This window comes from Acomys minous, assembly GCF_964271855.1.
Source record: "Acomys minous genome assembly, chromosome: 18".
In the NCBI taxonomy this organism is placed as follows: Eukaryota; Metazoa; Chordata; class Mammalia; order Rodentia; family Muridae; genus Acomys; species Acomys minous.
In genome coordinates, this window is record NC_140501.1 from 34168178 (window position 1) to 34191295 (window position 23118).

The 23118-nt window shown below is 39.3% G+C and overlaps 1 protein-coding gene and 1 long non-coding RNA gene across 4 annotated transcripts in view; one reads left to right on the top strand and one right to left on the bottom strand.

Annotated features, from left to right (window-relative positions):
• DIAPH3 (diaphanous related formin 3) overlaps nt 1-23118 on the top strand; it is a 454594-nt gene that overhangs the window by 338751 nt on the left and 92725 nt on the right. For all 3 annotated transcript variants that reach the window (XM_084767928.1, XM_084767927.1, XM_084767929.1), the window contains 2 exons: nt 2440-2535; nt 3014-3073. In XM_084767928.1, coding sequence (XP_084624054.1) covers nt 2440-2535; nt 3014-3073 — 156 coding nt within the window. The remainder of the gene's footprint in view (nt 1-2439; nt 2536-3013; nt 3074-23118) is intronic.
• Nucleotides 1-23118, bottom strand: part of LOC311589473 — a 158633-nt gene that overhangs the window by 20472 nt on the left and 115043 nt on the right. Inside the window, exon 2 of the long non-coding RNA XR_014776564.1 lies at nt 22866-22968. This is a non-coding gene — a long non-coding RNA (uncharacterized lncRNA). The remainder of the gene's footprint in view (nt 1-22865; nt 22969-23118) is intronic.

A 23118-nucleotide genomic window follows, 5' to 3' on the forward strand; every position in this document is an offset into this window, starting at 1 on the left:
TGAAGTGTTTTCACAGAACCAACAAGGCTATATTTTTTCATATACATTGACTGTTTCCTAGTTTTGTAGGGGAAAATATATGTATAAAGCATTTAAACAGTTTTAGACATCTTTTGATTTTACACGTTTGTCTTAGTGTCTGCCGTTTCTTCTGCCGAGACTGCTCTTCCTTCCATGGTGTCCATCCCGTTCACGTCTATGTCAGTCTTGTGCCTCTGAGAACAGGAGAGAGCTCTTGTGGCTCCTCAGAACCTAGATACTGTCCGCGCACAATGATATCTCAGGGCACAATACTATATGCCTGGTAAGCATATGGATAAGTGTACTTAATCCATCTAACCCGGGAAGAACATCCTCCTTATATCCTCAATTCTTAAACATTACTTCTAGTTCACATAGACAGTTGACTTGCACAAGTCTATTGACATTTCAAGTCAGCAGTCTTTAGTGACGATAGGAGACATGGTTGTCCATAACTAAGAACACAGGCAAATACCCTGGACTAGACAACTCGTTTCTATGAAATAGCTGGATCTTGTTACCTACAAAAAAGCAATAATAAAGGTGAGGAGTGGTAGTACATGCCTTTTAATCTCAGGATTCTGGAGGGAGAACAGGTGAATCTCTGAGTTCCAGGCCAGCCTAGACTACAGAGCAAGTTCCAGGATAGCCAGGGCTACACAGAGAATGCCTGTCTTGAAAAAAAAAAATTGTTTTAAAGGAATCACCTATCCTTCAGCTATACCTGTCCTCCAGGAGTACTTCTCTCATAATAGTATAGTCTAGGAAACAGTACCACTTTAGAAGGGACCGCATCACTGTCCACCTCTGCCTTCAGGGTCCAGAAGGATCAGCCTGCCTGGCCATAATGCAATCAACACCCACCAATAACTTACCATCCGTTAGTGGTATTATCTAGCACCTAGCCATATTCAGTCAGTTGTGTTTTACAGTCTAGGAGTAAAGCAAACACTGTTTTATATTTGTCTCCTCATTTTCCTTCCCCCTACACCCATGCTCTGTGTTTCTCTTTTGCAAGCAAATACAACACTTTAAAAAAACAACAAACAAAAACAAAAATCTTTTTCCTAATGAAATACCTTAAATCTTTAATATTACATGAACATATGCTGAGGAATGATAGTTGAATTTTGCTGTAATTTTTAAAAGATTAGGTAGGTAGTTACTTATGAAATGTCTGAAATCTTTAATGTACTTTAAAGGAGACATCGAGCTGCTTTAGAATTAAATTTCTGTGTAAACTGACAACCTCCACATACTCTGATTCTCACCCACCATTTTTGATCACACCTCCCAGGTTTAGTTCTCTTCTAAAAATGTGAAGTAGAAGCAGATGGAAAAGCAGCTGATACATATTTATATGTACGTATCTGTTTATAAACTGTTAAGGAGTGTGGTTTTGTACTCTACCACATTCGTGTGTCAACAGTTCTCTATAAAGAGATTGTGTCTCCAGAAGGAAAAAAAAAAGTGAAAAAAGTTCTTAGGAAAGTAGTTTCTCCTGTTTTAGACCTGCTATGATACCAGGCATGCGGTTCGATAGCACAGCTGGCAAGAACCTATCTTGCAGAGACAATACACTCCTTAGTGTTCCTTGAAGCAGAGATGGACAAGGAGCTTCTCTGAAGCGTTTGCTCTTGCCTGTTTTCACTAATACTCAACACTGATAGCTATAAGCACTTATGAATCTGGTAAGGATAATCTGCCTACACCTATATTCTTTATTATATACAGAATGTTAACTTTAAAGATAGGAGAAATGCCACTCTTTGAATTTTGAAAGTGTCCTGGATTGACCATCGTTAATTGTAAAAGGTAGCTTTCATGAATTCTATAAAAGCTTGTAGTGATTATTCTGAGTTGCATGAAGTCAGAGGACAGTATGTATATTTTATCTATTAGGACAGTTGTCTATGACAGTATATATATGTCTAATATATATATTAGAAGCATGTTCATAGAGGCTTGCAATGAACTTTTCTGTGGTGTTTTGGCTGCTTTAATAGAGTCACTGCACCACAGCTGGGTGCTTTTAGAAATGAGTCTGGTGCTTAAAAAATAACTCATTTTTACAAGAAGAAATATGATTTATGATAACCCAGGACACTGATTTGACCAGAACCACATTCCATTTAAACTCCCCATGCCACTGGTGTATAAAAGCAGTGCTCCACACCGTGTCTGTGAAATCCTGTCCTCTCAAAGTAGACAGAACACAAGCACTGATGAGATGGCGTTTATTAAAAGATGGTTGATTTATGACAGAGGCGAGTCCTTTCTTATTTCAAAATTCCTGGCTTAGTCCTGGCGTTCTGTCCTCTTCTTCTCTACCATCACCATGACTAGTTTGCATGTGTGCTGTGACATTGCTTTGGTAACCCCGAGGACTGATGGAATTGCCTGCATCTCTTTTCACAGAGGGTGACGAGACAGGAGTGATGGATAGTCTGCTGGAGGCCTTGCAGTCAGGGGCTGCCTTCCGCGACAGAAGAAAGAGGACACCAAAGCCGAAAGGTGAATTCTTTTCTTGTTTCATGTTGCTTTCTAGGGAACAGTCCCAGTAATGAGAAGGTTCACCCCCTAATCTTTTAAAATCGTGTCAGAAGAACAGTGCTGTGGACAGCAGTTGTTCCTAAGTTTTCCAAATGTGCCTAATCCCTTGCAGAGGCAGATGTTAGAGAGATGCATTTCAGTTGGCTGGTGTCAGCAACACATTACCAAATCAATTCGCTGAACCTAGAAAATCCTGGTTAGTGTGATAAGTCTCATCAAAAGAACCATATGTACCTTGTCCCAGTGGAGGCAAGGGTAGCACAGTTAAATGGGAAGTAGAAGTCACAGCATTACTGCTTCAAATATTTCAGGGCATTGAAACATTGCATTAGTTGGCTCAAAAAATACCTAAGCTTCGAAAAATTATGTAACATTCATTTATGTCTTGAATTGAACATACCTCTATATTAAATCAATCTCTTCCCCCCCCCCCCAACAGATATTCGGCAGAGTCTCAGTCCAGTGTCTCAGAGGCCTGTTCTCAAAGTTTGTAACCATGGTAATAAACTTTACTCATAAATTGCATGTTATTCTTACGTACTTATATCCTGTTGGTCTGTATGTTTTTGGTTTTTTTGTTTTGTTTTGTTTTTTTAAACTGTGCTGCTATTGAAGTTCTCAAGCTCCAATATAACTACAATAGTAAAAATATGCAGATGTGTTTTTGCTCTGTGATCGTGGGCTCTGCTTTTCCATACTGCATTATTGCCTTGATATTGTTTCTTCAGTTTTTCTAATTAGGTCGCAAGTGAATGTTTTGTTAGTAGCATTGTTTGAAGCTACATTTGCACATTTCTGATCAGAGCCACCTAGTGCACCATTTCAAAGCAATGTAATTTCATGGGAGCTACTTTTAACTAGTGGATTCACTATATAAGACACATGAAATATTGAAACCTGTATCTGTTTTTCCCTGTCTTATTTGCCAGCAAAGTTACAAATACTCCAACTCTTGTTTTGGAGAATCCATAAGTACAGTGAGATGCATGTACTGTTTCAGTGGAATAGAGCTTCAGATTGAAGTGAATTATCTTCCTCTCTGATATGTACCAAAACTTGAACCCTTTAGAAAAGATCCTGTAGAAATGGCATCTGCCCACCCACCTCTGCCCTGTCTGCATATTCAGGACTTCCCTTCCTATGGATTTGCCCTCACTCAGTCAGTTTAAGTTCTGTCCAGTTCTCTGTTCTTGGATTCTGCTCACCTCTGTACTCAAAACCATTGGGTCACGGTGAGGTTGCTGTCAAAGTTTGCTGCATTTGACAAAAACACAGGAATGTGATGATTGCCTAGTATCTACATACTCTTAGTAAATGCTTGAGAAATGGCAAGGAAGATGAAATCTGTAAAAACTGTTTTAAATAGATCTTTCAACTTTTTGAAGTATGTGTTGGTTTTGGATTTACCTTTTCCTATTCTAACAATGCCAAAAAAAAAAAAAATAGAATTGGTGATGTTCATTATGAGAAATAAGTAATTCCAAATCCTAGCTTACATTTGATTTTTTGCTCTTGTGGCTTGCAGCGTTATAGATGAATGGCTAGAGAATAGTGGGAACCTGAACTTTAGAGATGATTTTGTTTAGCAGAGAACTCAATGGAAATACACAGCGACTAGACACATTCCAGAGCTACTGACAGCCATGTGGCTGTAATGACAATTTATAGAATAAGATGATGTTTTAGAGTTAGTATGCTTTCTAAAAGGTACTCTGTTTTCATTAAAAAAAATACTAATATTACAACTGAACTGTGATTACAGTGCAACTTTGAGCCTACTTAGCTTTTTAATTTGTTTATTGTTTTAAACGATACCAGATGTTTACATTTTATGCAAGTATATTCATTGATAGTGACTTCATAACTTATTTTTTAATTTATAAGATTTTTGTAATTATTTTAAGTTCTGTAGCCTAGTCATATTCTTAATAAATAATATAGAATAAACATTAACTGAGTTACTGGCTACAGAATGCTTTCTTCGTATTCTGTTTGCTTCTCAACATTCTTGTTTCCTTTGTCATACTTGGGAGCAATCAAAAATGAACTAGGTCTAGCTGCCTCCTTAAAGACATTGTACCAAAATTGAATTGTTTTCTCCTAGCAACAGAGTCCAAGTTCATAATCTGTTTTCCATAACACTGTGAAAAGAACTGCGAGGTCATTGTTTGATCTCTTCCCAGGCTGGAGCTGATGTCTCTTGGGCACCTGCTTTCTCTTGTGGCCCTATTGAGATGCAGCCTCTGGGAGGTTCTTCAGCCTCTGGTGTGCTTTGCCTCTTATTCCCAGATCTAACCACTAGATAGCACTGTTTTGCTAGTTTGTGGCTTAGATTGCAGCCATTAAGACTGACCTGGCTATGGCTGCTACTGAGCCCACAACAGAGACCAATATTGAGGCCTAGATATGATACCATTACCCAAGTGATCAGCCAGCAAACCTGTGGCAGTTTGATTACATAGAAACACTTCTTCCATGGAAAGGACAATGCTTTGTCCTTACTATAGTAGATACTGGTTATGGATTTGCCTTTCATACACATAAAATCACTGTTGGCACAGGAAACAATATATGTAATGTTTTGTGCAGGAGCAAGGACTATCTCTGACTGTTACCTGCCTTTGGATTCCTTTTCCCCTCACTGTTCTTCTCTGTCTATCCTCAATAGAAAATACACTCAGTCCTGCTACAATTTGAAATCCCAGAGGGGGGGAGGGTGGGGGACAGTAATATCCATAAGATGTCTCCATTTTTTTCTGAGGAAAAAGGGAAGGGCATAGGAGGATGGAAGTTGAGAAGGGAGGGAAGCTCCAATAGGGATATTAATTAATTAATTAAAAGGAATATATATGATTTTAATTTAAGAATAAAAATGAAGTAAATGGAGAAACTACCAACAGCCTAACCCAGTCAGAATGACAAAGGGCACATACCAATCATGAATGCAGATACAGGCCAAGAGCTGCTGAGGTCCCTGAAGAAGGTAGAAGAAATGCAGGGTGGATAGCAGAGGAATGTGGTCACAAATACCAGCTAAGGCCACATGACTAGTTGCAGCAAAAATGCTTATATTGGGAAGGGGTTCCTGTCATATTTCTTAAGGATGAGTTTCTGCAGATACTTATGTTTTCTTTCCTCAGTTTTTTTATTATCATGAGCTATAATATCAATAGAATATCAATGGTTATCATATTTAAGTTTGAGAAATTAAAAACTGTCCCTGGGATATTGCTACCATCCTAAACTTATACTGTATTTTTGCTTGTATGAGGGATAGTTATGTCATGTTAGGCATAGTTATAACCTGGTTAAATATATAGTGAGTTTGCAATTCCTGTTCAGACATTATTATGACTTCGATACTGTTTTTATTATATTTCTCTTTTTACATATACATTTATATTATTACACATAATTAAAATAAACTACATACAGCAGGAAGAACCACAAAACAATCAAGGATTATATAAATGTTACATTCATAGTGATTTGGCTATTTGGATTTGGAAAACTTGAAGTAAACATCATTACTATCTTATTGAACCTAAAATTCTGAATGAAAATCAATATCTATCATACCTCATCTCTATTGACTTAAAACATTTATCTTGACCTAAAAACATCTTAACCCCTAAACAACTGTTTAATTGTAAGACTAAACTATCATCTTCAACCCCGTCAGAGACTTGAGAATAAAACTTAATTACCCGAGTGAACTGGAAGTGAAGGCTAGCAGCTTCCCAACTGAAAAAATTACAGTTTGCGGCCTGAACAATCACCCAAAATTCTCTATAACGTTGGAGCATCATCTTCAGCCTTCTGGTCTAATATATCTGACAGACATATTTGTGAGGCAGGAACTATTGAGAACTTGCTTACCCTGTCTTGGTTGACTTTGATGTCTACTCTGCCTGCACACAAGCTTGCCCCATGGATATTCTTTTATTTGTAAATTCATTAAAACATAAGGTGATATGAGAGTTGATTGTGTGCCAGGTACACAAGGGGTGGACTTGCTATGGCTGTTCTTGATTGTTAAACTTCACTATATCTGGAACTTAAACCCAGAAATGGAGAGCATACATATGAGAGGCTTTGCTTAATTTTTAGTGGGAAAATCCACTTCTGGTCTGGATCTTGGAGAAACACACATCTTTAGTCCATATCTAATTTGGGCCATGTTTTCTCCTGGAAGCCTACATATGGACATGAGAGGAAGAAGTTTCTGCTCTTTGCCCACTTGCCCTCATCTTGCTAGCACATCCATTCCTTGACTGACATGGAGCCTGTTTCTCTAGGAAGTCAGCATATTCTGAAAACCAGCTGAGACATCCAGCCTCACGGACTGAACAACTACTAGATTTTTGGTCTTTCCACTCACAGCCAGCCATTGGTGGATGAGCTGGACCATAGCCTGTGAGACATTCTAATGAATCCTTTCTGCACATATTAGAGATTCATTCTGTACGTTATGTTATTCTAGAGAAGCATGACTAATATATATATACTAATACAAACCACAAATTTAATTTTTATTTGCTGCTATTTTAAACTTTTGTTTTCATAGCTTTTTGGTGTGTATTATTAATGTTATTTTAATGTTTGGAGGTGCAAACTTTGTATATTTATTTTTATATGCATAGAGCATCTCTTATTTCAAAAATTAAAAAAATAATAATCAAATATTCTTTGAACCTTTCACTAAAAAATTTGATACACTGATATAAACGATACTGTCTTCAGTACCCATCAGAAGCAGTGAAATCTTACACACAGCAAACTGTTTCTCACTTATCCTATGCAGACCTACACCAAAAATACCAAAAATATTTGGGTGACGTCTTTACTATTCTTAGCCTTTGGCTTTGAAATCCTAGGCAGAAGTTGAATCATTTATCCTTAATAATCCACTATTTAGTCAACAAAGTATAGTAAGCATTACCTAGGCAGTATGGATAGATACTCCGGCCAGGGCTTTAGCTCAGTCAGAGGAAGAGTGTTTGTTTAGTACATACAAGACATTGAGGTGATGGAGAGAAATTCTTATGCACACTGGATGGTTGATACTTAAATGTTCACAGTAGAACAGGTACACTGACTTAGATTGATTTCTATTCCTATAGTAAGTACCATGACCAAAAGCAACTTGGGAAGGAAACTGTGTCTTCTTAGACCTTACAGTCCATCACAAATGGAAGTTAGGCCAGGAAGTAAAGGCAAGAACAAGAACCTGGAGTTGGGAACTGGAGGTGGCCATGGAGGAATGCTGCTTATTGGCTTGCTCTTCATGGCTTTACTCGGCCTACTTTCTTATATAACTCAGGACCAGCTGCCCATGGGTGGTACCACCCACAATGGGCTGGGTCCCCCCACATCAACACTTAGTAAAGAACACTCCCCAACAAACATACCCACTACCAGTCTAGTGGAAGCATTCCCTCACTTAAGGTTCTCTTTTCTGAGATGACTCCAGCTATGTCAAGTTGACAAAAAGCTAACCAACACAATTGACCCTTTCTCAAAACTTCACACTCAAATATATCAGCATTAAATGATACCATTTCTTTTCTTGTTCATTCTTGGGAACTCTTGTTAATATTATAATGTGAAATTCAGGTATAGCTTTAAAAGTCGCCGTCTTATAGATATGTAAACACTTTAAAAATTTATTCTTTTTCAAATATCTAATCTCTTTAAAAGTCCAAAGCAGTATTTATTTATAGGTAGAAAAACAAAATAACAACAAAAAGAGCAAACAAAACAAACAGGGCAGAGTTATTATCATACCAAACAAAACCAAAATCTAACAGTATGAAAAAACACTGTATCCAACATCTCGAATTCATTTAGAATTTTCTGGACTCCAAGGGCTTGGGCAGCTCCACTTCCCTGGCTCCATTTGTAAAACACTTAGCTTATTGCATATGTTCAGGCCAGCTCACTCAACACCTGCCACTGCCCTTAGTGATTATCCCACAGTCTCAGCATGTCTATTCTGGAGTCTCACTGTACTTGAGGCTACACCTTCGTGAATAACCTCTTCTGAGCTGTTAGGGACTCCAACCCTGCCACATTGGTACCAAGCTTCAGCCTCTCTCCATGGCCCCTTCAGTCCTATGGTCTCCACTGCATCTGAGAATACCCTTCACCAGTGGCTTCTCCTTCCCTCTCACAGTGCCAGTCTGAAGCTACTTTCTATGACTTTTTAAGTCAGCTTTCTGGCTGCCAAAGTCGATCCCATGTGGGAAACTCGTACCAAGTCAGGCTACCAGCTTGAGACACAGCCTTCATCCTCTCTTGACTGCAGCTTCTCCACGCTGACCCTGAGGAACTAGTGCCCAGAAGATTGCAGTTCTCATCTTGTTCCAGCTAATGTTTCAGCCCCAGCAAACCAGCACCAGTGGTCCCAGTAAAGCGAACATCTCACAACAGGGGGCTGGTCACTAGTAAATCACAAATATTTGTTCAATCCCTGCTGACCAGTTGTCACAGATTCACAATTCAAAATATCACATGAATGGCCCTGATGGTTTTCAGAGACTCTCAGAATTCCCTCTGAAATGTCGTAAGCCAGGCCTCTTATCTATGTACCTGTCTGTATTATTTTCAAAACTACTATAGAATACCCCCCCACTGAGTGTCGAGTATTCAATGACTTTTTCAGCCCAGTGTTCTGACTACTACCACAAGCCTCCCCAAAACAACACGGTCGTGTCTTTCTGTCACTGTGATAAAAGCTGTGACCAAAACTAACTTGGAGGTGGGGTGGGGAGCCAATAATCATCCTCCAGTTTACAGTTCATCATGAAGGGAAGTAAGCGCTCAAGGCAAGAATCTGGAGGCTGGCACTGATGTATTGGCCATGAAAGGTCACTGCTTACTGGTTTGCATTCCATGGCTTGCAGGGGTTCCTTTTACAACCCAGCACCACCTGCCCAACTGTCCACAATGGGTTGGGCCCTCCCAACATCAATTATTAACCATGAAGATGACTCCAGAGTTACCTACAGGCCAATCTGATGGAAGCAACTTCCAATCTGAGGCTTCCTCTTACCAGATGCCTCTAGTTTGTATAGTGTTATCTGAAGGATGTGTTGCAAGTTCAAGGTCAGGGCAGCTTGCTTTATATAGTAAATCTCGAAAGAAAGAAAGAAAGAAAGAAAGAAAGAAAGAAGAAAAGAAAGAAAGAGAAAAGAAAGAAAGAAAAAATTTTAGAAGCACCCTACCACAATCCACAATGCACAGTCTAGTTCGGAGACAGACTAGTAATAATTTCTAACATTTGATAAGTGCTAGGATACATATAATGTGCAAAATTTCAACAAGATCAGAATGTCTAAAAGACTAGCCCAGATTTGGCCTCAACATTTCAGGCATGGTTCCATTGTAAACAGAAATTAGTCCAGAGGCTGAATAGCAGGCATGTACCCTGGCAGCAGTGCCATGCCTTCTCAGAAGGGCCTCTCTCTGAACCCCTTAAACCTGGAGGACCTGTGATTTCTGTTTCCATCCACCTTTCTGTAGGATGACAACAGCTTTTCTTTCAGGAGTATCTGCCCTCTGTGGTTTTCCTGAGTTCCATAGAGTGGAGACAGGGCTATCAAGCAGGATGCCTGTGCTACACTGTGTATAGCTCAGTCCTTAGCTGAATTGATGGCCATAGCATGGATGTTAAGAAAGAACAACTTGAGTGACCAGACATGGTTATGTTTAGGCTTGAATGGGATGATTAACAATTATTTAGGAGCATAATAAAGTCTCTGAATGCCACCTACATAAGTGGAACTTAGAATACCAAGTGCTAGTGAGTACAATTAACCTCATCTCCTCCCTTAAATGTTGTCATCAAAAGGAGATATTTGATCAGCACTGGTCTATACTTAAAAGGTTGCTGGATCAGATATGGAAGTTATAATCTTGACTGGATTTTTCCTTAGAGCCTTTCTCCCTTACCTAGTCCTGGATGTATAACATTAAAAAGAAGGGGGAAAAATCTGCTAATGAGAACAAGCCATTAAGACCTTATGCCACATGCCTTTTCCAAACCTAGAGAAAACATCAAATTACTCTTTTAGTTAAAAGTGATAAAACAATTTTTTTGAAAGCATTTTTTAATGAAAATCTTAAGTCTTGGTTACGGGTTCATGAGTAAATGTGTTGCCTCAAAGTAAAGGATCACATAGAGAAGACTTATATTGAGAATCTGTTGCCAGCAAAGGAGTTTGGACTAATTTGATATTTGAGTAATAAGTATAGAACTGAAGGGACAAGTAAAAGCAAATGGGAAAATGCAGAGGGGACTCTGAGTGACCATGTGAAGTGCTGCAAGGGAGTGGAGAAGTGCCCCTGGCTATCCTGAGATCAGAGAAGTGCTCCTGTTGTACAAGCAAATGAGTCTCTAATGAGGATTTTTTAGAACAAAACAAGGAACATTTGAGAAATAGACTCAGCAGATGATGATTAATGAGAAAGAATGACAGGAAAAAAAAAACATGTGAGGAGGAGGAGGATCCCATAGTAGCTGGCAAATACTTCTTGTCTGGAAAACTTTGGCACAGTCAGAAATGTCCACTACATTGTGGTTTAAAGAGATCTAAGGACTTAATGTCCTTGTTTTCTTTTCTTAACCATTTGTTTCTCTACAACCTAGGATACACAGCTGGGTTGCTAGTGCTTTTCTGAGTATAGTTAACTCCTATTATCCTTGGGTATTTTTCTTTCCAAGTGCACAGTCAACCTCTTGTGGCAGAGGCTACAAATCTGAATTGTTCACTCTCCCCCTTATGATGCATCTGCCTGCAGTTTGATTGCATCTTCCTTAGATGGCTTCTCTTTTCATTAGGGAGTACAGTAAGGTTTTTTTCCCCCAAGTTAAATGGATATAGAGTAATCAGAAAAGATTTTACAAACTGTATGCAATTAAAATCCCTAATGATAAAACTATTTAACTGTGACAAAATAAGATAAAACATAATCAAAATTTTAGGCAAACAAGTATTACACATTTTTAGTGAACATACATAACCTAAACAAAATTTTGCTATATTATCTTTACAGTAAATCAGTTCTTAATAGCCTTAATTTGGATTTGATTATCTATTTTTACACTCTCACTTATATATGGAGCTTTGAGAGATTTTTATAGAAATAAGATTGTATTGCCTCTAGGCACAGCTGCTCTGCCACTCTTCAAGATTTGAAGTCAGAATTAAATATGGAGCTAGTTAAATATCTTTGAATTAGCATGTTTCTTTGCCAAATAACTCTAAGGGAGACATACAAGTCAAGTTGTGTGTCTATCCATCAAAAACTTTCATCTGCAGCAAGCCCTAACCCCAATCCACACAGTCTTGGATCCCTTTATTTCTTTAGCTTCCTTTTCCCTGGAATGCTAACTACTGTTCATCCTGAGATTCGGCAGAGAAAAACCAATTCCAACATTTTGGCCCAAATTTTTTCCTTCTTTTTTTTTATTTAATTAATTTATTCAGATTACATCTAAATTGTTATCCCATCACTTGTATCCTCCCATTCCTCCCTCCCTCCCACTTTCATGCTGTTCCCCTCCCCTATGTCTGTGACTGAGAGGACCCTCCTCCCCCACTATATGGTCATAGTCTATCAAGTCTCATCTTGGTAGCCTGCTTATTCTTTCTCTTGAGTTCCACCAGGCCTCCCCACCACGGGAAAGTGGTCAGATATGGTTCACATCTGAGTCAGTGTCCGCTCTCCACTCAACTGTGGAGAATGTCTTGTTCATTGGCTAGTGGTTCGATGTTTACTGCAAGTATTGTTCTTGATGCAGTAGTTGAACCCCTGGGCCCAGATCCACCCATCCTAATGATCTTGTAGGTTTCTAGGACCCATTGGATTCTTCTATTTCCCCATTCTCCCATATTTCTCTCACCTAAAGTCCAGGAGGATGTCCTCACAACTATCCCAATCTCCTGGTAAGTGAAGACTTTCATGTGACATGCTTCTTGGGCTAGATTTAAAGCGAACTTTATTAAATATTAAATACTGACCAAGAGATTGACTTTGGCCAGGACCATTCCCTGGAATTTCTCAGCTGGAATGACCAAGAGCCACATTAGGACAAACCTATAGACTACCATACTTTCCCATGAGCCCTTGTTATTTTCCAAGGGCTACAACTTCCAGGATTCCAGGATGTTGGGCAGTTAGGATTTACAGGTTAACTTTGGGCATTATGCTACCTCAAGGTTTGCATTTATTTGTATATGCTATCATCCATCCATCTATTATCTATCTTTCTGTCATCTATCTACCTATCTATCTACCTATCTATCTATCTATCTATCTATCTGTCTATCTCTCTATCTATCTCATTTCTCAGGTAATACATCCTGATCACTATTTCCTTTCCCTCCTCTCCTCCCAGTCCCTCACCTCCCACCACCACCCCTCTCTCTTCCTCTTCCATTTCCCTCAGAAAACAGCAGGCATCCTAGGGTTCTCAACAAAACACAACAAGTTAAGAGCAAGGAGTACAACTTGAAAACAGTCCTTGTCAAGAGAACTTTATCACAGTGGTGAAGGTTGACAATATCCATTTCTGTTTCTTTCAAACATATCCTATTTAATATAGATAGCACATAAGGGACAGTGGGAAGTAGTATGTTTTCTCTGCTAAGTGTTCTAAGTGTTACTGGCTTCTTTCCTTGAGATGATTTTGTTTTGTTCTGTTTTGTTTTCTGACTGATGAATGTGTGCCTGCCTAATAACCTAGAAGGGCAGCTATTAAAATACTAATTGTTTTTGACACTTTTGTCCTTGTACTTTCAGGCAGAATTAAATGTTACTTGTAGCTGTCAAAAAGTTAAATATTTTAAGGTTTTTTTTGGGGGGGGGACAGGAACATAAACCAATTTGGGTGCTTTTCATATTTTATTCAAATGTCAGTCTCTTGTATTTACTATGTAGCCAAGCAAAAGAAGAATGGTAGTGCAGGGCTCCTGCCAAGGTAAGGATGCCCTGTGGGTAGACAGCAAAGGCTTTTCTTCGCTAATTTGATAGTCAGGGCAGGACAACCTTTTGTCACAGTCATTATCAGGCAGACTCTTCAGCATGAGCAGCCTAGAAAACTCAAGTAGTGAAGATCTCAAATTGTTTTCAAAGACCATTTATGCAGGAAACAGCAACTGTGTCTCCAGTAATGAGCATTCACAAATGTGTGCTAAAGCCTGGACTAAATTGAGTGAAAAGAAAATGAGCTACTATTGTACAAGGAAAATAATGTCCTTGACGTCCCTGAAATTGTTGTCATGATTAGCATGTCTCGTCTGTTGGTGTTCCATAGTGGGGTGTGATTATGATAATCTCTTAAAAATTTATAGCCCTTTCTGAATCTCTCCTTCTTCTTGTAATAGAGGTTCAAAATGTGGCTAATATGGAGTCTATGAACAAACATTAGAAACGCTGAACCCCACTTTCAATTAACTGTTAACTTTGGAGTTTTTCTTCTATGTATGAAAAGATGATCGATTTTAACCAAATTTCTCACAAAGTTATAGTTACTGGTTCCTTTTGTGTCTGATTCCTTTTGCATGACTTTTCATGGGGAAACATGGAGAAATGTCAGTTTACCCCAGACAGAGCACTCACAGATCAAAGAAGTGTTCCATCCATATCGAGCTTGGCGAGCCAGTGAGTTTATTGAGTTGCTTATGGGAAGTCACTCACAGGCAGCTTCTACCCCACCTACTCTACTTCCTCCCTCTTGTCTACTGTAACATCCCTTAAGACTACGAGCACATGAGGTAGGGCTTATATAGCAGGAGGCGGCTCTCAGTGAGGGCCTGATGACCCACACACAAGGGAATATCAATAGACCCATCTTAGTAGGTTTCCATGGGAGTGATTAAAGATGATTTAGAACAATGGCCATATCCAACCCACAAGAAACACCTACCTAGCAAATTACTGATGTGATAACTTTATATGTAAGATTTATAGTAAGATGTTTCTACTATAATGATTTTCTATTTAAGAACTAAATCTTCATTGCTTTAATTAAAAAAGTGAAAATATGTTAAGTATCTGGCAGATCTACAATTGTAGCCAGTTGCGTAAGATAAACGCTTAAGACTCATTGGAATAGTGGGACATAGGGCAGGCTGGCTGGCTGACTTTCAGCATTGTGGTATTCACAGCACTTCATCCTACTCACCCCCAGTGGCAGGAAGGTCTGCAGGGCTCATTGTCACTTAGACGTTAACAGGTAAGGGGAGAAGTTGGAGAAGGAGTAATCTCTCCAGAAGCTACTAATGCTATCCATAGTGGCCAAGAGAATGCATTGTCACCAAAATCAGAAAGGTCAGATCAGCAAGATTGGATGAACTCTAGGCAGACGGCATATATGGAATGGCACAGGGGAGGTGTGGTAGGACAGTCATAGTGGGACCCTGCAGCCTTGCTGGTTGGAAAAGGAGTACACAGACACACTGTCTTGGACTTTATATAAGTGAAGTAGAGGTAGGTAAGGCTAATATGATTAGAGGGGTGTGGATATCGTGAGAATTGTGTTTCTTTCCCCTTCATGCAGCAGAGAGCAGTGACTTCATTAGTCTGTCTTTGTACGCGGAGAAGGAAGCATGCTCTGGAGGTCAGAGGTGGAGATTCGGTAGTGAGGGTGCAGCACTCGGTGACTTAACCATGAGGGCTAATAGGACTTGGACAGTACAAAGGAAGGATGTTGCACTAGATGTGGAAGTAGCCGTATGGAGAGGAGAGTTCAAAGGTCTCACAAATCATATTGATTTCCTCTGAAAACTAGGATATAAAATCTCTTCCTGGAAATGTGGGAGGAAAGGGCAGTGAAAGATGATGCGTACCCTCTAGGGAATGTGAAAGGAAATCAATCAGGAAGGCAGAAAATAGTTTTTGCGTTGATAGCCCTAGGGGATAAAGAGGATGATTGCTTGGGTAGCAGGAGTCCTGTGGCTGAGGAGGAAAGTAGCCAAGGTGCTTCTCAGAGCCCATAACCAAGGGCCTCCAAGCTCTGACAGGCTCCACACATGATACAGAGCTCTGGTGGGCAGTGAGCAGATGGAGAGAGGTTAGCACGCTAGCCCAGAGAGTCATTACAGCTTTCGAGGGTATTTTTTATTTAAAATTTGTGGTCGTTTAGGGAAATAACCAAACCGTTTGGAACATCACATCTGAATGTGGGCTATGGATTGCTTTGCACTTGTGTCACATCTGTGGATGTCGTTAGAATAGGGATGCCTGGGACCTGGATGAAATCGTGGTTCTTCCAGGCAGGGGCCAACTCTATTATCAGAGCTCTTCTCCAAGAATATGGCTCTTGGTGCTAAATAAATTATTTCTGGGACACCTTTAGCATTACTTTGCTATTTCCCTTATTTTATTTCTCTTCATTAAATGTCAGTAGCTACAGATACAGAAAACAGTTTTCGAGATTGTTGTCAGTGTGGAAAGGAAACTGTTGAATGAAGACTGATACACAGTAGGTACTTTAAACATAGAAGGATGGTTGAAGGTTGTTCATGGGAACCTTGGGAGGCCTGACAGGACAAGCCTGGCCTTAAGGAGCAACAGGGAATCACTCTGGAGTTAGTCACATGATTTGAAATCTCACCTAATGCCGTGGATTATTTCAGTCCACTTTCTGTTAACTGCAGCAAATCTTGAAGTAATAAATTTATAAAGAAAAAAAGGAGGGTTTGTTTTTTTCCAACTCACAGCCCATGGTCTTTTGGCCAATATGTGTTGACTTTGATGAGACACATGCCGGGATACATAGTGGGCAAACAGACCACATTGTCTCCAAAACACACAAGGAGATGGGCCCACAGTCACCTTTAAAAACACAGTTCTGATGAGTTAAAACAGTAGGCCTTACCTCCAAAGACATCTACCTCTTCCAGCAGTGCCACACTGGGAACCAGGACATTTCCACATGCTGCTCAGAAGTGGTCCAGGTCAAAATGATTGGTGTGATCCTGGCATATGATTTAATATTAATCTTTCTTTTCCCAAATTAAAATACTATGTGTGCCATAAACCGCCTTGGAAATAAAGAGTCTGAGCATACAGTTTAACAACATGTCTAAACATGCTAGTTTCTCTTCATTATTCACATTTAATTTTTCTTCCAACACATTTATCAATAGAATACAATGTGAATTATTTTTTCAAAATATTTATTTATGCCAGAAGGTAGTGGTGTGCACCTCTTAGCACTCAGGAGGCAGAGGCAGGCGAATCTCTGTGAGTTCAAGGCCAGCCTGGTCTACAGAGAGAGTCCAGGAAAGCTAAGGCTACATAGAGAAACTCTATGTAAAAAAAGAACTATATATATATTGTATATAATGTGTATAAGTGTTCTGTCATAATGAAAGCCAGAAGAGGGAATCGGATCTCATTACCTATGGTTGTAAGCAGCCACTTGGTTGCTGGGAATTGAACTCAGGACCTCTGAAAGAGCAGCCACTGCTCTTAACTACTGAGCCATCTCTTCAGTACCGAATATGTGAATTTTGTTCTTCATTAATTAATTTATTTACTTTATATTACATCCAGATCTGAGCTTATCCCTCCCTCTTTTCCTCCCAGTCCTTTTCTCTCCCCTCCCCTCCCCCCTTCCCTTTCTCACCAGAAAAGAAAAGGACCCCATGGATATCAACCCACTTTGTCACATCAAGTTGCAGTAGGGCTAGGTGCATCTTGTACTGAGGCTAGACAAGGCAGCCCAGTTAGGAGACAGGAATCCAAAGGCAGGCAATAGAGTCAGAGTCCAGTCCTTGATTGGTCATTCCCTCAATTTCTGCTCCCTCTTTATCCCTGCACATCTTATAAGCAGGAAAAATTGTTGGTCAGAGGTTTTGGGGTTGGGTTGGTAGTCCCATCCCTCCAAAGGAAGTCTTGCCTAGTTACAGGAGGAGGCCATTTCAGGTTCCATATATCCTATTGCTAGGAATCTTAGCCAGGGTTACGCTCATCAATTACTGGGAGTTTCCATTGTCCTAGGTTTATAGATTGGGCCAGTGATGGCCCCCACCCCATGCTACCCCATTACATTTATTCCAGTTCTCTTTCCCTCGGTCCTCCCCACACTTGATCAATTCTGTTCCCCCTTCCTGTCCATTTCCCTTCCTCCATCTACTTCAGATGTCTGGAAACAACCTAGATGCCCCTCAACTATAGAATGGATAAAGAAAATATGACACATATACACAATAGAATATTACTCAACTATTAAAAACAAGGACTTAATGAAATTTGCAGGCAAATGAATGGCATTAGAAAAGACCATGTTGAGTGAGGTAACCCAGACCCAGAAACACACACTTGGCTATTACAAATAAATCTGCTGTGAATACAGTTGAGCAAGTGTTCTTGTTGTATGGTGGAACATCTTTCAGGCATATGCCTGGGAATGGTATAGCTGGGACTTAAGGTAGAACTGTTCTCAGTTTTTTGAGAAAGCGCCAGATTGATTTCCAAAGTGGTTGTACAAGTCTGCCAGTAGTGCCAAGGGGTTAGCTATCTCCCATAGGTGGGTCTCAAGAAGTTGGACACTTCCTCAATCTTTGATCCATCCCCATCCCTGCACATATTGTAGACAGGACAAGTCCTGGATCGTAGTTTCCATGGGTCAGCTGGTTCTTCACTCCTTCCACTAGGCAGTGTATCTAATTTAAAATTGTCCCCTTCAGTCTCTATGACTCCTGCTACTAGGAGTCTCACCTAGAGTCACCCTTATATCCTCCCTAGATCCTACCCTTTCATAGGTCTTCAGCTTGTCACAGAGAAGCCCTTGCCCAAGGTTTTTTTTTCCTTGCTGCAAGCCCTCTTTCTTGCTGCCCCCACTCACTCCAGATCTGATATTGACTCTCATTTCCTTCTGTGCTTCTTCTCTTACCATGTTCCCTCTCTTTAACCACTTCCTCTGTCTATTCTATTTCTACTTCTGCATAAAATTAAAGCATCCTCCATTGGGTCCTCTTTTAATTATCTTTTTTGGGTCTGTGAATTGTAGTATGGTTATATTGATTTATATGGCTAAAATTCACTTATAAGTGAGTACATACCATCTATGTCTTTCTGGGTCTGGGATACCTCCCTGATGCAAACTGCATGGTCTCCTTGTTTTTAATAGCTGAGTAGTATTCCATTGTGTAAATGTACCATATTTTTTTTAATCCATTCTTCGGTTGCAAGGTATCTGAGTTGTTTCCAGTTTCTGGCTATTACAAATAAAGCTATGAACATAGTTGAGCAAATGTCCTTGTTGTATGGTGGAACATCTTTAGGGTATATGGCTAGAAGTGGTATAGCTGGGTCTTGAGGTAGCACTATTCCCAATTTTCTCAGAAAGCACCAGATTGATTTCCAAAGTGGTTGTACAAGTTTGCACTCTCAGCAGCAATGGAGCAGTGTGCCCTATTTCCACATCCTCACCAGCATGTGGATTGTCGCTTGAGATTCTGATGCGTTTAAGATGAAATCTCAGAGTAATTTTGATTTGCATTCCCCTGATGGCTAAGGACATTGAACATTTCTTTAGGTGCTTCTGGAGGTATTTCAAGCTACACTACAGAGCAATAATAATAAAAACCTCATGGTATTGGCATAGAAATAGACTGGTTGATTAATGCAGTCTAATCAAAGACCCAGAAACAAGCCCACATACCTACACACACACTTGATGTTTTTTGTAAAGTCAAAACCATACAATAGAAAAAAGAAAGCATCTTCAACAAATGATGCTGGTCTTCCCGGGTGCCTGCATGTAGAAGAATGCAAATAGATCCATATTTATCACTGTTCACAAAACTCAAGTCCAAATGGATCAAAAACATCAACATAAAACTAGAAACACTAACTCTATTAGAAGAGAAAATGGGGAAGAACCTTGAACTCTTTGCACAGGAGACAATTTCCTAAACAGAGCACCAACAGCTCAGGCTTTACGATCAGCAATTAATAAATGGGACCTCATGAAACTCCAAAGCTTCTGGAAGGCAAAGGATATTATCAACAGAACAAAATAGCAGCCTACAGATTGGAAAATGATCTTTACCAGCCTTTCATGTGACTGAGGGCTAATATCCAAAATTTATAAAGAACTCAAGAAATTAAACACCATCAAACCAAATAATCCAATTTTTAAAATGGGGTGAGGAGATAAACAGAATTCTCAATAGAGCAATATTGAATGACTGAGAAGCACTTAAAGAAATACTTGACAGTGTGAGTTCTTAACCACCATTGTAATGGTACACTTCACAGGTATACTAATAAGATTCATTCTAATCCTCCTTACTGTAAATATTTTCTGTACCTTGCTTAAATACATGAAATAATATGAACTACCTGAAACAAACAATATATACCTGCAAGTAAAAATATTACAGCAGCTAAAGGACTCAGAGCACAAACAAGAAGACCAATATTCAAATCCTCAGTAGCATTTTTTTTTTTAATAATCTGGGCTGTGGCTTGAGCCTGTATTTCTAATACTTGGGACAAGGGGGAAAGAAGAATTTGGAAGCAAATGGATTCCCTTATCTCTTGGCCAGGCAGCCTAGCAAAATCGATGAGCTTCAGGTTCAATGGGAGACCCTATCTCAAAAAATAATGATGGAGGGCAATTAGAGTAAGACATCCGATAGCATCCTCTGGCTTCAACACACATGTATACTTGTGCATAGTACACACACACACACACACACACACACACACACACACACACACACATTCATACTATAAAACTATTATTTTATATATATATATATTATTAATTTATTCATATTACATCTCAATTGTTACCCCATGCCTTGTATCCTCCCATTCCTCCCTCCCTCCCATTTTCCCATTACTCCCCTCCCCTATGACTGTGACTGAGGGGACCTCCTCCCCCCGTATATGCTCATAGGGTATCAAGTCTCTTCTTGGTAGCCTGCTATCTTTCCTCTGAGTGCTACCAGGCCTCCCCATCCAGGGGACGTAGTCAAATATGGGATACCAGAGTGCATGTGAAAGTCAGTCCCCACTCCTCACTCAACTGTGGAGAATGTCCTGTCCATTGGCTAGATCTGGGTAGAGGTTCGAAGTTTACTGCACATATTGTCCTTGGCTGATGCCATAGTTTGAGCAGGACCCCTGGGCCCAGATCTGCCCATCATAATGTTCTACTTGTATGTTTCTAGCACCCTCTGGATCCTTCTATTTCCCCATTCTCCCATACTTCTCTCACCTAGAGTCTCATTAGGAAGTCTTCTCCTCTGTCCTACTTTTAAAAAATAGAGTAATAAACTCTTAACTTTCCCCTGTGGGAATCACAACAATGACACCAGGAAAAACTGAAAAATAAACTACTCATATGATACTGACATTAAACTTTAAGCAAAGTATATAACATCGGAAAGAATAGACATGGTAACACAGCACGGAATGATAGAGGTCACTAAGGAGATTCAAGTGTAAAGATGATGTCCCAGATTTTCCCTCTCACTTCACTCTGGAGAGACACAAGTTGTGAGGAACTCTTGCTTCCTTTCACTGTGTGAGCTAGTAGAGCTATCCCTTTTGATGTGTAGGGGACTAGGTTGGTAGAGTGCTTGCCTAGCAAGCAGGGAGCCTTTGGGTTCCATCCCTAACACCATGTAGGAGAAGAAAGAGGGTCAAAATTCTAAGGCCATCTTCAGCTACATAGAAAGGTCAAAGGCAACCTAAGCTACATGACACCCTGTTTGAAGGGGAAGAAGCGGAGATAAAAGCAACTGCCCAGACCTTCTTTCATTAGGTATCTGCCTCCCTTCTTCCTAATGGATACTATTGTAGTTTTCTTTTATTTTCCCTTTGTTTTCTCCTTCCCAGTCATCTATAAGAACTTAAAGAGACCTCCTTTTAGCAGTAGCCTTCATATTACTATTCGTGTGCAATCTAAAGCTAAATTGCTCTTCAGAGTGCATTCCTGAAGAGTGATGGGGATGATAAGAGTGCAGTAATGCTAGTGTCTCTTGCTCAAGACTATATATATATATATATATATATATATATATATATATATATATATATATATATATATATATATATGCTTTTGCATATAAAATAGTCTTACTTCCAACCTTGGTGTGTATTGATTTTTCAGCATCCTTATGAGTTCTTTTTCTCTTGTCACTCTTAATATGAGAGAAAATAATGATAGAAACGAGCCAAGGGAAAACTCAAGTACCACTTTACTTACTGGTTTTGCCTTTTAGAGCAAAAGTAGCCTTCCAGGGCTGCATAAGAACTTGATGGCAATCTCTAGCCACTGAATCCTAGTGAGCGCGGGAATGGAATGAAATTAGCATTTGAAACATTGATGCTAGTTATACATTCATTGACTCTTTTGTAGAGCAAAGTGACTTTTCATATATCACATTGATCTCATGAAAGCCAGGGATATAGCTGGTATTAGCAGGGCTGTGGTTTAGAGGGGATTGGCAGCATGACTGCTTGTTACATACTCTAGATAAGGAATAAATACTAAATACAGTCTCCCTTTTAAAAGTCTATAAATTGAAGCAAGCATTGGCATGCATTAAGGAAAGCTAAAATGTCTCATCGATTCCCACGTAAACTAGGAATTACAACTGTTAGCCATGATGCACTTGTGTGAAGTGACAGCATTTTAGCTTAAACAGTTTTACCATTTATTAGCAATAATATTAGAATAAATGATAATGATCATTAAGTGCTATGTACATGATCATTTAAGTAATTATGCCTGTAATCTTCTCCTATTAGTCAAACCTCTTTGGGCTAATTAGTCAAAGGAGCTGCCTTATTCCCAGTTTCTACAGGAATAGGAAAAGGAAAAGCATCGAAAATGCTAAAGAAAGCAAGAGAGCATCCCCCATTTGCTACTCATCTGGTCTGATGTAGCAAGTTCAAGGTTCAAAGATTCGGACAATGTTTTCATCTTGAGATATGATGACTGGGCCTATTAAGTTATATGTATATACTTTTTCCATGAAAGCATTTATGCAGCAGAAAAACTAATATGTTAGGCAAATAAAAGCATAATCCTCATTTATATACACACAGTAAAGCAAGAGCTACTAAAAACTGTTTAGAGTTAACATTCAAAATGTTAATACTAAAAAAAAAAGTTAATACCATCTTATTGTGCTTAGATCTGACAATTAGTAACTCAGGATCTATACAATCTCAAGGACACAACTATATAAAAATCACTAATTTAATGTCATCATCATTATCATCATCATTTTTCTGTTAGCAGTCTTTTTACTCACAATTTAACATGGAGCTACTTGAGTTCTTACATTTGTAATTGGTAAGCCATGAAGATAGTTTTGTTTAATCCAAGTGTCATTTTGCCTTGGTCCTCTCCAGATCCTAAAGGACAAGGAATGATCAAGAAAAAAAAAACAGTTAAAATTGATTATGATTTGGCAATTGGTGTCTACAGAGATATAGCTGCCTTTGTATCTTTTGTCTTTTAATAGGCCAACAGAAATAACTGAAGACCAGCACATTAGGAACGAT